This window comes from Ranitomeya variabilis, chromosome 2, assembly GCF_051348905.1.
Source record: "Ranitomeya variabilis isolate aRanVar5 chromosome 2, aRanVar5.hap1, whole genome shotgun sequence".
Taxonomy (NCBI): domain Eukaryota; kingdom Metazoa; phylum Chordata; class Amphibia; order Anura; family Dendrobatidae; genus Ranitomeya; species Ranitomeya variabilis.
Window position 1 is genome coordinate 126,782,449 of NC_135233.1, and position 14,564 is coordinate 126,797,012.

General features: G+C 49.7%; 1 protein-coding gene across 20 annotated transcripts in view; it reads left to right on the top strand.

Annotated features, from left to right (window-relative positions):
* Positions 1-14,564, top strand: part of LOC143804660 (heterogeneous nuclear ribonucleoprotein L-like) — a 160,835-nt gene that overhangs the window by 85,427 nt on the left and 60,844 nt on the right. For 10 of the 20 annotated variants that reach the window (XM_077282970.1, XM_077282964.1, XM_077282961.1 and 7 more), the window contains one exon: positions 8,063-8,119. The exons of the other annotated variants lie outside the window; for them this stretch is intronic. In XM_077282970.1, coding sequence (XP_077139085.1) covers positions 8,063-8,119 — 57 coding nt within the window. The remainder of the gene's footprint in view (positions 1-8,062; positions 8,120-14,564) is intronic. 20 annotated transcript variants of the gene reach the window in all.

Sequence of the window (14,564 nt, forward strand, 5' to 3'; positions counted from 1 at the left end):
ACTGTAGTCCCTCCCAGGTGATTGATCTTTGAACATCTCTCGTAGGGGTGCTGTCGTGGCGATAGGAAAACCGGTTTTTACGTACCGGTAATAGGATTTTACGGAGCCACGACAGCACCCGCACATTCCCCCCCGTAGTTAATCACTGGTTTCCTGCACTCTATTGGAAGGTGTGCAATTAGTTGTCACTCTTTTAGAGGTGATGGTATTTAGTAATGTTTAAGTATATATGTTTATGTACTAACTCAATGGGCGGTGTCCCTTATACTCTGAAACACAAACTGGAGTGGTGAGGGGGACCGCCCCTTTAAATCCTGTAGGTTCCTGTCCGGAAGGTGGGCGGATCCCCTCTCTCGTAGGGGTGCTGTCGTGGCTCCGTAAAATCCTATTACCGGTACGTAAAAACCGGTTTCAGACCCCAACTTTTTTATTATAATTTTTATTTTTATTTTTCTGTAAATTTTTATTTTTTATTCAACGGTGTGAAGGGGGCAACGGATCGCTTTTATAGGGCCCGCTCTCCCCCGAACCAGCAACAGGCGAGCACGGCGAGTATACCTCCCCGTCCCTCTCCTGCGACGCTGGAGCACGCCAATTTTTACTGGGGCGACGGCTTTCCAGCTTTGGTCCCGATCTCCCTTCCCCCTGCAAGACGGCCAGTACTTAGAGCCTGCTCTAATGTACCTCTCCGGGGGCCCGACATGCAAGGCCCACATTACATGGTGTTGCACAAAGGGATTACAGAAGAGGATGGCAGGATGGATGGAGCGCGCAGGGACAGGGGGACCTGCATTATCGGACTGTGAGTACATCAGGAGTTCCCCTCCTGCGCTCCGGATCTCTTTGCGGCCACGCCACCGCACACCGCCGGGCAGACCGGAAATTTAGTCCCCGGCTTCTCAGCTGGAGTAGGCCGCAGTGGAGTCCCTGGGGAGAGGCGCCGGTGGTCGGGGGACTGCGGCGGTTAGCGTCGCTCCGTTGCGGCCGCCGTGCATTGCCGGGCAGGCTGGAAATTTAGTCCCCGGCTTTTCAGCCGGAGTAGGCCGCAGTGGGCAGATCCCTCCCACGGCCGTAACCCCGCCCCCTATATCGGCGCTTCTCGTCTGGGACTAGAGGCGCCCTGCAGATCTCGGGGGCCATCCTTCCTCACGCTGCCTGCGTGGAAGGTGTGGTCCTGGAGGTGCCGCTGGCCGGTACGCCACCGGCAATCATTCAGTGCTACGTCGCGGCCCGCCGACGCGCTCCACCGGCAGGCTCCATAAATTTAGTCCCCGGCTTTTTCAGCCGGACTAGGCCGCAGTTGAAATCCCCGCCAACCGCTGGAGCCCCGCCCAGCTCACTTCAGGGGCGACGGTGCCTTCACGGTCCCGATCTCCCCACACCAGCAGCAGGCGACCACATGGAGTGTCTCCTCCATGTATCCTCTCCTGGAGCCAGGCCTAATGCCGGACAACTGGCCCTGTCCACCCCGGGGGCTGAACTCCGTGGATGTACAGAGGCCCTTCTCCATGGCGTCCGGGCAGCACCCACTGTCCCACCACTGTGAAAGCGGATGGCACAAGGAGGCGGACGGTTCCTCTCCACCTCCCTAACAAAAGGGATGATGGATTGAGGTTTATCCCTCTATCCCTGCACCGTCCACGCTGCAATACCCGACATCCGCGGCGGCTCCATGTCGGGACGCGCACCGATGGTGAGTGGATCCTACCAGCGATGGGCTACTGCAGCGGGATATTCACAGGCAGTATCAGGCTTCCCTGTGGCCCACCTCCCTGAGGTAACGCTCCAGCCGGCTACAAAATTTAGCTCCCGGCTTCGGTCGATGTGTAGACCGCACCCCGGAAGCGCACTGTGGCGCCCTAAGGCGGCTCTGCCTTTTTTTCCTGGCGCTTTTTGCCTGGCACGGAAGCGCTCAATTTTCTCGAGCAACGCCCCTCACTTCTATTCTGGCGCCGGCTGCAGAAATTTACGCCCTGGCTTGGGCCTATTCATGGAAGTCTCGAGGCTCCGCCCACGTCGTGCCTGTGGCTCCGCCCCCTGAATTGGCGCTTCTCGCTCGCTGCGAGATTTTACCTAAACCCGCATGACCAGTATTCCCTGGTCTTAAAGGCACGTGACCAGTATTCCCTGTTCTTAAAGGCACGTGACCAGTATTCCCTGGTCTTAAAGGCACGTGACCAGTATTCCCTGGTCTTAAAGGCACGTGACCAGTATCCCCTGGTCTTAAAGGCACACGACCAGTATTCCCTGATCTTAAAGGCACATGTCCAATCCGAAGCTGGTCATAAATGAGGAGCCCTCTGTCGCTGATCCCAGTTTATCCCAGTGTAACTAGTTCCCTCAGTCTAAACTCCCTCGTAGAGCATTTGCCATCCAGTCCGGATATGCGATTCACTGGACAGAAGCCTCTACGTGGGACACCATGCCTGGTCTGATTTTTAAGGGCGACAGGCCCTTTAAAGGGCGCCGATCTCCCCACACCATCAACAGACGGGCACACGGAGTGTCGCCTCCAGGTATCCTCTTCTGCATCCAGGCCTAACGCCAGACAACCTGTCCTGTCCACCCGGAGACCTGAACTCCGTGGATGTACAGAGGCACCCTTTTCGGGTGTCTGAGCACCCCCCTCTGCATCACCACTATTTAACAGAAGATGCAAGAAGGCGGATGTTCCCTCTCCACTTCCCTGTTAAGAGGATGGTGGATCGAGGGTTCCTAATTTTTAACTCTGCAATGACCTGCTGGAAGCAGCCGCGCATTCTGCCACTTGGCAGATTAACCGGGTACAATCTCCTGTGGTTTACCTACCAGTATCCCTGCCCGATATGTCATCAATTTAAAATGCCACAATCTGTCAAATAGCAAATCTGTTTTTTTCCGTTTTGCGGCTACGGGTCCAGCCCTCTACCCTCCCTAGCCGCCGCATGGATTGCTAGAGCAACGGTCTCCTGCCTGGAGACCTTAACTACTTTGATTCACACCAGTAGGAGGGTGTAGACAGTACAGCTGGTCAATCAAATTTTTGAGCGGGAGACTAACAAAGGATCGTACGTTCCTACAGCCCCGACCAACAGTGAAAGGGTTGTCCAGGACAGTCTAGATCTAAGGGATCTTGGTTCCTAAAAGGGGAACGAGAAGTAGGACCGATCCCGGACCTCAAACTTCTAACAACCTTTCACAAGGTTCTTCTTCTTCGAATGGAGTTCCTCCGCTCAGCCATTACTTTAACAGAAAAAGGTGCAGTTTCTGGCATCCATCGACATTCGGGATGCTTACCCTCTTCAAAAATTCCTTGCTTTTCCATTCGTGAACAGCATTTAAGTCACGACCTTGTCCTTCGGCCTTGCTATCGCACCCAGAGTGTTCGCAAGGGTCATGGCGGCTGTCATGTTCCTCTTGCACCTAGAGGCGTGGTCGTCCTGCCCTGTTTGGCCGACTGTTTACCTGCCCTTGCAGGACTACGCTAAGTCGTCTATATCACTTGCGATACCCTCTCACCTGGGCTGGTGGCTAGACTTGGACAACTTCTCATTTCCAGCCCAGCAGATATCCTTTTTGAGGATGATCTGGTACTCTTCCAGAAGGGTGGTAAATCTCCCTCCAGACAAGGTCATGGTCCTTCAACAGGGAGCTCGCGCACTTGCTCACTCATCCCTTCATTTAATTCGATTTGCTGGGAGAGTTCTGAGGAAAAAATGGAGATGACAATGGAAGCAGTTTCCTTCTCTCCGTTAGTTTTCAGCAAGTCAAGCAGACTTTCAGACTATAGTCTCTGAGCTCCTTCTTCATCCAGGGCCTTTCTCCCGGTTCCATGGTTACTAGTAACTTCCAATGCCAGTCCTCTTCTCCCGATCATTGCTCTGGAGATCCGAAAGGTAGTCCTACAGTAGGTCCACTACCTTATGGCGGGTCAACCCATCTGAATTCAATTGGACAACACCACGGCTGTGCCATACGTCAATCATCTAGCGGGTACCCACGTTCAAGCACCATGGCCAAGGTACCTCACATTCTCACATGGGCCGAGATCTATCACTCGGTGATCTTGGCAGTACATATCCCAGGAGTAGAACTCTGGGCTGCGAACATATTCCGCCGTCAGGGTTTCGCCTCAAGTGAGTGGGAACTTCACCCGGAAGTCTTACATCAGACCTGCCTTCACTGGAGCTCTCCAGTTGTAGTTTGGAAGGCGTCCTGACTGATCGCCTGTGTACTCGAGTTTGTCGTTCGGCCTCGAGATCCAAGAGCCATCGCACTGCATGCTCTGGTTATTCCGTGGTACCAGTTTCCACAACTCCCCGTTCACCACTTCCGAAAGCTTTTCAGAAGCAGAAAGGGCCCCAGTGATCCTTGGAAATCCGCACTGACCACGTCAGTTTGTTTGCTTGCGGAGCTGGTAGCTTTCTGCCTTTCTGCAACAAAACTGCAAGTAGGGACCACCTCGCAGGAAGTTTTCACATGTAGTTCTTCCCTATCACATACCGTTAGATCATTGGGATCTATTCTATTAGGGAAGGTCGCCCCCTTTTTTCTCGGCGATATCCTCATCCTGACGAGTCTTCGGTGCTAACGGGTCTTTTCAGACTTTTTTCCCTTATTTCCTTCAAGGCAAGGTTGTCCTCAGGCCTTCCCCGTCCCTTGTTACCAAGGTGGTATTGTATTACCACTGTTAGGAAGGCATAGTTCTTCCCTCATCTCTTTTGGCACCAGTCCACAAAATGGAATGAGTTCCCCATATTCCGGACGAAGCGAGTGTTCTGAGTAGGTACGTCTCGAGGACGGCGTCCTTCCAAAGGTTGGACAATGTATCTTGGGCTTCCTGACGGTAAGAGGAAGGCTTCCTGACGTTTACAGGAAGGGTTTAGCCGTCTTCATCGGCCATTTAGCCTGGTGTATTCCTTTCACCATCCAGGAGTCCTTCCGTGTTAGATGTCAGCCTATCTCCCTGTCTATCGTGGGTTCTAGGCACCAGGCGTCGACAAGACACGCCTGCAAGCTTGCGGATTTGTCCAGTCTGCATGCATTCTTGAAGCATTATAATTCCCAGACTTCCACAGATGTGAGTCTGGGCAGGCGGACTCTGCAGGCCGCGGTGGCGCACTTGTAAGTAGCAGTTACACAGGGCCTGATCTGACGTTGTCCCCACCCAGGGACTGCTTTGGTACGTCCCACGGTCTGTGTCCCCCAATGAGGCGAAGGAGAAAGAGGGATTTTTGTGTACTCACCATAAAATCCTTTTCTCCGAGCCAATCATTGGGGGACACAGCTCCCACCCTGGTATTGGCTTATGCTTGTTTTTATAATCCGATATGCTATACTCTCATATATAATATGACATGCTGTAAGCTAATATGTTGATACTGATCTCCTACTGCTTTTTGCACCGAACTGGTTAGCTGAGAGCCAGCAGGAGGGTGTATACTGCAGGGGAGGAGCTAACTTTCTTTATATCACTTAGTGTCCTCCTAGTGGCAAGCAGCATAACACCCACGGTCTGTGTCCCCCAATGGTTGGCTCGGAGAAAAGGATTTTACGGTGAGTACACAAAAATCCCTCTTTTGGCCATGTAGGCTGATCACAGTAGCACAAGCAATGTGCAGCATTTTCGTGTTGAAAAATGGTTCCTGTGTCGAAAAGAAGAAAAAGCACTACAGTTATGCCTGCACACTACACCACACAAGTATAATATAGAAAAATAACAAGCTTTATTCGGCACACAATAACAAAAAGCATAAAACATAAGTAAAATAATGCAGGAACCCCACTCATGAACCCCTTCAATGGTGAATTCCCCTGACGAAGCCATGCAGGTTACGGCGATACGCGTTGGGTCTTCTGAGGGGCGCCCCACTCCTTGTTCCACCTAAGCTTGTTTCCCCCCCCCCCCCCCCCAGTTGGACGCTCCATTTTTACCCTGGCCAGCCTCATCTTCAACTGCGTGAGTGTTCTCCTTATTCTTTGACCACACAACTATGCTGCCATATTCTCATTCACCTTTAGCTGTTTTTTTTTTCAGCTCTGCCAACATACGGGCATTTGATTTATTCTAGATTTATATGCATTTGCAGCAGTTTTGGCCAGATTTTGGCAATTTTGGTCATTTGGTTACACTCACGCTGTAACTTCCTATCGGTGCTGGCTACATCTTGTTCTCAGCTTCTTCCAGGGTTATTTTGGGGTGCCCACCATATTATTATTATACCTCTACATGGTCTTGGGTGCATTGGATATACTGTACATGTTTTTTGTACTATAATGATGTATTTTACATTTATTTGATTTATCTTTGTGCATCCTATATATATATTGGATATGATGGGGGGGTTCATGAGTGGGGTTCCTGCATTATTTTACTTATGTTTTATGCTTTTTGTTATTGTGTGCCAAATAAAGCTTGTTGTTTTTCTATATTATACTTGTGTGGTGTAGTGTGCAGGCATTACGGTAGTGCTTTTTCTTTTTTTCGACACATTGCCATTTACTATCGGCTTTTTGCACCTCCCTTTAACTGCATTTATTGGGTTGTGCGCCTGACTGTAAATTATACGAAAAATGGTTCCTGAGGCGCTATAGAGAAATGGTCATAACTTGTCTGGTCTAGTTGTGCTACCATGGTCCACAACATCTCCAGACTTGTCTCTCATTGAGCACAACTGGGACGGTATTACTCTGCAATTAAAAAGGGAGCTGCCAGCACCAGATCTTGATGATTTTCTTGCTCCAGTGCATTCATCGTGGGAGAACATTCTTCAGACAACTATTAATAACCTCATTGATATCATGCCATGACATGTAAGTGCTTGTCTTTCTGTACGTGGGGTTCACTCTCGATACTGCATGATTTAAGATGCTTTGAAACTGTTTCCATTTTTCATCATTAGCATGCAATTAACACATCTATCCGTCCTGTGATTTCCTTAATTGAACAACTTTTCCTTCTTGATGTTACAATTTCAATGTTGAGGATATATACATATATATATACACACACACACTCACCGGCCACTTTATTAGGTACACCATGCTAGTAACGGGTTGGACCCCTTTTGCCTTCAGAACTGCCTCAATTCTTCGTGGCATAGATTCAACAAGGTGCTGGAAGCATTCCTCAGAGATTTTGGTCCATATTGACATGATGGCATCACACAGTTGCCGCAGATTTGTCGGCTGCACATCCCAAAGATGCTCCATACAAGGCAGGATGGATCCATGCTTTCATGTTGTTTACGCCAAATTCTGACCCTACCATCCGAATGTCGCAGCAGAAATCGAGACTCATCAGACCAAGCAACGTTTTTCCAATCTTCTACTGTCCAATTTCGATGAGCTTGTACAAATTGTAGCCTCAGTTTCCTGTTCTTAGCTGAAAGGAGTGGTACCCGGTGTGGTCTTCTGCTGCTGTAGCCCATCTGCCTCAAAGTTCGACGCACTGTGCGTTCAGAGATGCTCTTAGGCCTACCTTGGTTGTAACGGGTGGCGATTTGAGTCACTGTTGCCTTTCTATCAGCTCGAACCAGTCTGCCCATTCTCCTCTGACCTCTGGCATCAACAAGGCATTTCCGCCCACAGAACTGCCGCTCACTGGGTTTTTTTTCTTTTTCGGACCATTCTCTGTAAACCCTAGAGATGGTTGTGCGTGAAAATCCCAGTAGATCAGCAGTTTCTGAAATACTCAGACCAGCCCTTCTGGCACCAACAACCATGCCACGTTCAAAGGCACTCAAATCACCTTTCTTCCCCATACTGATGCTCGGTTTGAACTGCAGGAGATTGTCTTGACCATGTCTACATGCCTAAATGCACTGAGTTGCCGCCATGTGATTGGCTGATTAGAAATTAAGTGTTAACAAGAAGTTGGACAGGTGTACCTAATAAAGTGGCCAGTGAGTGTGTGTGTGTGTATATATATATATATATATATATATATATATATATATATATATATATATATATATATATATATATATATATATATATATATATATATATATATATATATATATAAAATTTTTTATTTTTTTTTAATGGTGTATGATTTATCTTTAATATTTTACTCTTTCAGACCAGGGCAACGTACCCCAGAGGCAACCCTTTCAAGGAAACCGACCACCGTTTCACAGTATGTTACTTCTATATTTCCATCACTAAAGAAAAAAAAAAAGTTATGGAATTATAAAAATTCACGGGATCAGTAGACATAATGGTATCCAAATGACAAAAAAAATCTTTCTCCTTCGCCTCATTGGGGTACACAGACCATGTGTTGTATGCTGCTGCCACTAGGAGGCTGACACTAAGTTAACACAAAGTTACCTCCTCCTCTGCAATATACACCCTCCTGCTGGCTCCCAGAGAAAAAAGTTCTTGCTTAGTGTCCGTAGGAGGCACACTGACGGGTCTGCTATTCAGACCCAAAACTCTTTATTTTATTTTTACAATTTTTACATTTTTTATTTTATCTTTTACAATGGACGAAGGCTTTCAAGGCTCTGATCTCACCGAACCATCAACAGGTGAGCACGGAGAGTGTCGCCTCTCCGTATCCTCTCCTGCGACGTGAGATGCCACACCTGAGCTGATTTTCAGGGGCGACTGGTCCCTTGAAGGGTACCGATCTCCCCACACCTTCAACGGACAAGCACATGGAGTGTCGCCTCCACGTATCCTCTTCCGCAGCCAGGCCTATTGCTGAACTTTCAGCCCTGTTCCATCCTAGGTGATTATCCCTTTGGGTGTACAGAGGCCCACCTCGTGGTGTCCGAGCAGCCCCCACTGCACCACCACTGTTAAAGCGGATGGTACAAGAAGGTGGACGGTCCCTCTCCACCTCCCTTCTAAAGGGATGGTGGATTGAAGGTTTTCCACCTTATCCCTGCACCGTCCAAACCAGCAGCAGCAGAGGATGACCTGTAACAAGCTGCCTTACCTGTCACCCGGCAGCTTCTCTGGGTAAGTGCTGGGGTTGGAGGGCTCCTTTCAGGTGGTCTTGGATGGCACTGGTTAAGGGGGACCCATTTTGACTGAGGGGGCGTGCATTCGGCCCCTTCTTGCATCGGTTACGCAAATTTAGTCCCTTGCTTTGGCCCTGTACTAGGCTGCAACCCCTATCTCCGCCCATGCAATGATGCGATGCGGAGGCCCCGCCCACCAGGTCCTGGCGCTTCTCGCACAGCACGAGAAGCGCCTCTGAGATCTCGGGGGCCATCTTTCTCCCCCCAGACCGCCTCAGGGCGCACTACCTGCCATCAGGACCGGCAGCAAGTGTTCTCAGCGCACGGGCCAGGCAGTTGGAGAAACGCAGGAGGAGTGGGGACACAGACCTAGGTAAGGGAGCACTGCATTATACATCCTCCTCACCCCCCTTTTCTCAGCTGTGTCCTTTCTCTGAAGCCCCTAATATTATAGGGCCACATAGAAGGGTACATCATGTCCTAGCCTAAGGCATCCAAAACGTCTAACAAGACTATGGCTATATTCTTTACTTCATGTTCCTCCCTGCTAATCTGCATTTCCTAAGGCTCAGAGTTCGCCGCTCTGCAATGCCTATGTCCCCAACCGCGCTCAGGGGCCCTATGCCACCACCGGGCCCAGTATATCTAGTCCTCCTGAGTGGGCTTTGTCACTGTCTCAATCTATGGCTTCGCTGGCCAAAGCGATTGAATCCCTCCGTGATCCTTCGGGGGACCGGAGCATTTGCCTCAGAGCTCTGTTTTTTGCTCTCTCCAGAGTTCAGTAGCGAACGCGAACCTGACTGCGAATCTGATGGCTCTTTAGACCCGGATTCGCCAGACTTTCAGAAGACAGTGGATTTGCTTATTGAGGCAGTCAACCAGGCTTTAAAGGTTGAGGTAGATTCCGGCTCTGCTCAAACCTTGTCCTTTAAGAGAACTAAACGCTCTCATAAGGCATTTGCTATTCATCCGGAATTTAGTGCCATAGTTAAGCATAGAGAACGCCCGGATTAACGCTTCACAGGGCAAAGGCCTCTTGAAGCCAAGTTTCCTTTTTTAGCTGATCTGAAAAAGGATTGGGCGGAATCTCCGGTGGTAGACCCCCCCCAAGTATCCCGCCTAGCATCCAAAACTCTCTCCTGTCAGTGCCGGATGGCTCATCCATCAGAAATCCCACAGACCGTCAGATAGAAGGCTTGGCCCGCTCTGCTTTTGAGGCCTCAGGCGCAGCATGGGTAGCTAAGGCTATGATTTTCTGGTCAGAGACCTTAGCTAATTCACTTCGGGACAATAACCTTCCTCCAGAGACGGCGCACCTTGCCAACCAAATTTCCCAGGCAGGCGAAACCTTCACGCATCCTTGGATGCGGCCTGTTGTGAGGCTCAGTGAGCAGCCAATGCCATCTCTATCAGGAGGTCATTATGGCTCAGAGAGTGGAAGACAGAATCTGCATCAAAAAAGTCTCACCTCCCTTCCTTATCAAACTGGTCACTTATTCTGAGAAAAGCTGGATCAGATCATTTCGGAGACTACGGGAGGAAAGAGTAAATTCCTTCCCCAACAGAGACTTAGGCGTCCCTTTCGGAGACAGCTAAAAATCCATTGCTTTCGCTCCACTCCAAGCTGGGCCACTAACCACTACTTCGTCCGGTTCAGGACATTCTCCACGAAGAGATGGAGGAACTCTGGTCTCGTACAGGCCTAACCAGCAGTGGAAGTCTCGACCCAAACTTAGGTCCCAGAGAGTCAGCGTGATGAAAATATCGGCTCTATCCGGTCGACATCGACAGGTTAGGCGGCCGCCTACTTCGTTCATCAGGTCTGGCTTTTCGACGTCTCCGACAAGTGGGTCAGAGATCTGGTGTCAGAGGCAAGGGAAACCCGTTCTCCCGGGCCATAGACGCATTGCGTCACGATTGCGTCATTGTCCCTGTCCCAGAAAGCAAAAAGTTTCAGGGTTTCTATTCAAACCTTTTCATCGTCCCAAAGGATGGAAAGGTGAGACCCATACTAGACCTCAAACTTCTAAAAAAGTTTGTCAAGGTCCATCATTTCCGCATGGAATCTCTGCATTCAGTTCTCTTCTCTGGAAGAAGGGGAATTTTTTGCCTCAATCGACATGTCACGAGACGCTTACTTACACATTCCAATCTTTCCCCCTCACCAGAGATTCCTGCGCTTTGTCATTCGCAAACAGCACTTCCAATTCAGGGCCCTGCCCTTCTGCCTTGCTACTGCCCCTAGTGTTCACAAAGGTCATGGCGGCCGTCATGTCCATCCTGCACTCTTGGGGCGTGATCGTTCTGCCCTATCTAGACGACCTGTTGATCAAAGGTCCGTCCTTCCACGACTGCGTGGAGTCCGTTCGCATTACTTGCGATACCCTTTTTCGCCTGGGCTGGCTGATAAACTTAAGCAAGTCCTCTCCGGTCCCAGCCCAGCAGATCTCCTTTCTAGGAATGTCCTTTGACTTGTCTCAGGGGTTGGTAATTCTCCCTCCTGACAAAGTCTTAGCCCTTCATCAAGGAGCCCAAGCGCTTCATCAGTCTACCCCTCACTCCATCCACGATTTGCAATGAGGGTACTAGGAAAGATTGTGGCTGCAATGGAAGCGGTCCCCTTTGCACAACTGCACGTTCGTCCCCTTCAACATGTCCTTCTGGCAGCTTGGGACAGAAACCCTTTCTCTCTCGAACGAAGGTGCCGCTTATCCCTGCATGTCAAACACTCTCAGGTGGTATACATTGAACTCTTCCCTTAACCTGGGGAAGTCCTTTTTACCCGTTCAATGGCTAGTGGTGACTACCGATGCCAGTCTTTCGGGCTGGGGAGCAATCTTCTGCCACCACACTGCTCAGGGTCAATTCAGGAATCGAAACTACCGATCAGCGTTCTAGAGATCCGTGCTATTCTTCTGGCCCTGCAGCCGTTCCTCATCTTCTGGCGGGTCACCCCATCCGTATTTAACCAGACAATGCCACGGCTGTGGCATACATCAATCATCAGGGGGGTACCCGCAGCAGGGCGGCCATGTCCGAGGTAATTCACATCCTTCGATGGGCAGAGAACAACCACTCTGTGATCTCAGCGGTACACATTCCAGGAGTGGAAAACTGGATGGCGGATTTCCCCAGCCTTCAGGATCTCACTTCGGGGGAGTGGGAGCTCTATCTGGAAGTCTTCTCCCAGATTTGTCTTCGCTGTGGGATCCCAGACGTGGGCCTCATGGCGTCCAGAGTGAATGCCAAGGTTCCCCAGTTTATAGCGAGGTCTCGAAATCCAAGAGCCATCGGTGTCGACGCCCTAGTTGTTTCATGGCGCCAATTCCGCCTTTCGTACATTTTTTCCTCCTCTACCGTTAATCCCCAGAGTAATCAGGAAAATCAAGGCGGAAGGAGTACCAGTAATCCTGGTTGCTCCCTATTGGCCTTGCCAAACGTGGTTCACAGAGTTGGTACGCCTCGTCGCCGACATACCCTGGAGACTGCCGGATCGAAAAGATCTGCTCTCCCAGGGCCCCATCTACCACCAGAACTCAGGGGGCCTGTGTTTAACTGCGTGGCCGTTGAATCCTGGGTCTTAACCCAGGCAGGGTTTTCTAAACAGGTCATTTCCACCATGGTTAGTGCCCGTAAACCCTCATCGGTACGCATTTACCATCGTACTTGGAAGACATTTTTTACTTTGTGCAGGGATCTTGGTCTTTATCCTCATCTTCTCAGTCCTCACTATTTTAGAGTTTTTACAGGTCGGTCTGGACTCCGGGCTGGCACTCGGCTCTCTCAAGGGCCAAATCTCCTCTCTTATCGGTCTTATTTCAGAGATGCATCGTGTCAAGACTCCAGGTTAAGACTTTTCATCAGGGGGTGTCACATGTCGCTCATCCCTATCGCATGCCTTTAGAGCCTTGGGACCTCAACTTGGTGCTAAACGTTCTTAAGGAATCGCCCTTTGAATGGCTTCAGGACATTTCGCTGGTCTTTCTGTCCTGGAAGGTTGCCTTCCTTATGGCAATCACATCGATCAGATGTGTTTCGGAATTAGCCGCCTTATACTGCCTTAACTTCCATCAGGATAAGATCTTAAAGAGGACATTGTTCTTCCTTCCTTTTGTCCGGCTCCTATTCACAGGCTTGAAAGAGCTCTACACACTCTGGACCTAGTCAGAGCTCTGCGAAGGTACATCTCAAGGATGGCATCCTTCAGAAGAGCAGATGCTCTGTTTGTTCTCACGGAAGGTCACAGGAAGGGTCTTGCCACTTCTAAGGCCACGATAGCCAGGTGGATTCGTTCCACCATTCAGGAATCCTAGAGAGTCAGAAGTCAGCCCATCCCATCAGAGATCAGAGCACACTCCACTCGAGCGGTGGGGTCTTCTTGGGCTATTCGGCATCAAGGGATGGAGGAGCAGTTCTGTAAAGCTGCGACATGGTCCAGTTTACATACCTTCGCAAAGCACTATAATATTCACTCTCAGGCTTCAGCGGATGCGAGTCTGGGCAGAAGAATTCTGCAGGCAGCGGTGGCGCCCATTTAGGCAGTTGTTGCATGAAGCCTAATCCTTTCTGTTGTTTTCCCACCCAGGGACTGCTTTGGGATCTCCCATGGTCTGTGTCCCCCAATGAGGCGAAGGAGAATCAGGGATTTTTGTGTACTAACCGTAAAATCCTTTTCTCTGAGCCACTCATTGGGGGACACAGCACCCACCCTGTTAGCCTAATGGCTTATGTGGCTTTTGCCTGTTCTTTTAAGTTGACATGTTGCGCTCTTCTATGTCGTTGCTATTTGTTCCTACTGCTTTTGCACCAAAATGGTTCTCTGGGAGCCAGCAGGAGGGTGTATACTGCAGAGGAGGAGCTAACTCTTTTTGTGTTAACTTCGTGTCAGCCTCCTAGTGGCAAGCAGCATACAACCCATGGTCTGTGTCCCCCAATGAGTGGCTCGGAGAAAAGAATTTTACGGTGAGTACACAAAATCCCTGTTTTCCGTGTTCTCTATAGGTCATGCTCAGAAATACACTTAACCTGATAATATGCCATGTTGTTTATTACTGGTTTCCCGAGGACTGTTCTGCCACTCTGAATGCACTTAGGCACGCTAATTGGTAACGTCCCAGATGTGCTCTATGGGAGACAAGTGAAGACACTGCATGCTACGGTAATACGTTTAAGCCATGTAGGCTGCTTACAGTAGCACCAGCAACATGCGACCTGCCATTGTAATGTTGAAAATTTTTCTCCTGACACACTATAGAGAAGTGGCCTTACCCTGTGTGGCCTAACCGTTTCCTATGGTCTGCAGCGTCTCTGGACTACTCTCTCATCGAGCACATTTTGGTCGGCATTATTTGGCGATTTGAAAGGGAGCTGCCAGCAGCGGATCTTGATGATGTGCTTGCCCAAGTGCATTCAGCATGGCAGAAAATTCCCCAGACAACCATTAAGAACCTCAGTGATATTCTGCCATGGTAAATCAGTACATGTATTTGTTTTTGGGGCTCATACTCTATACTGAATGAAACAAGATGTTTTGATGTTTCCATTTTTCATCATTTGCATATCATTAACACATCTATCGGTCCAGTGATTTCTTTAATTCTACGATTACTTCTG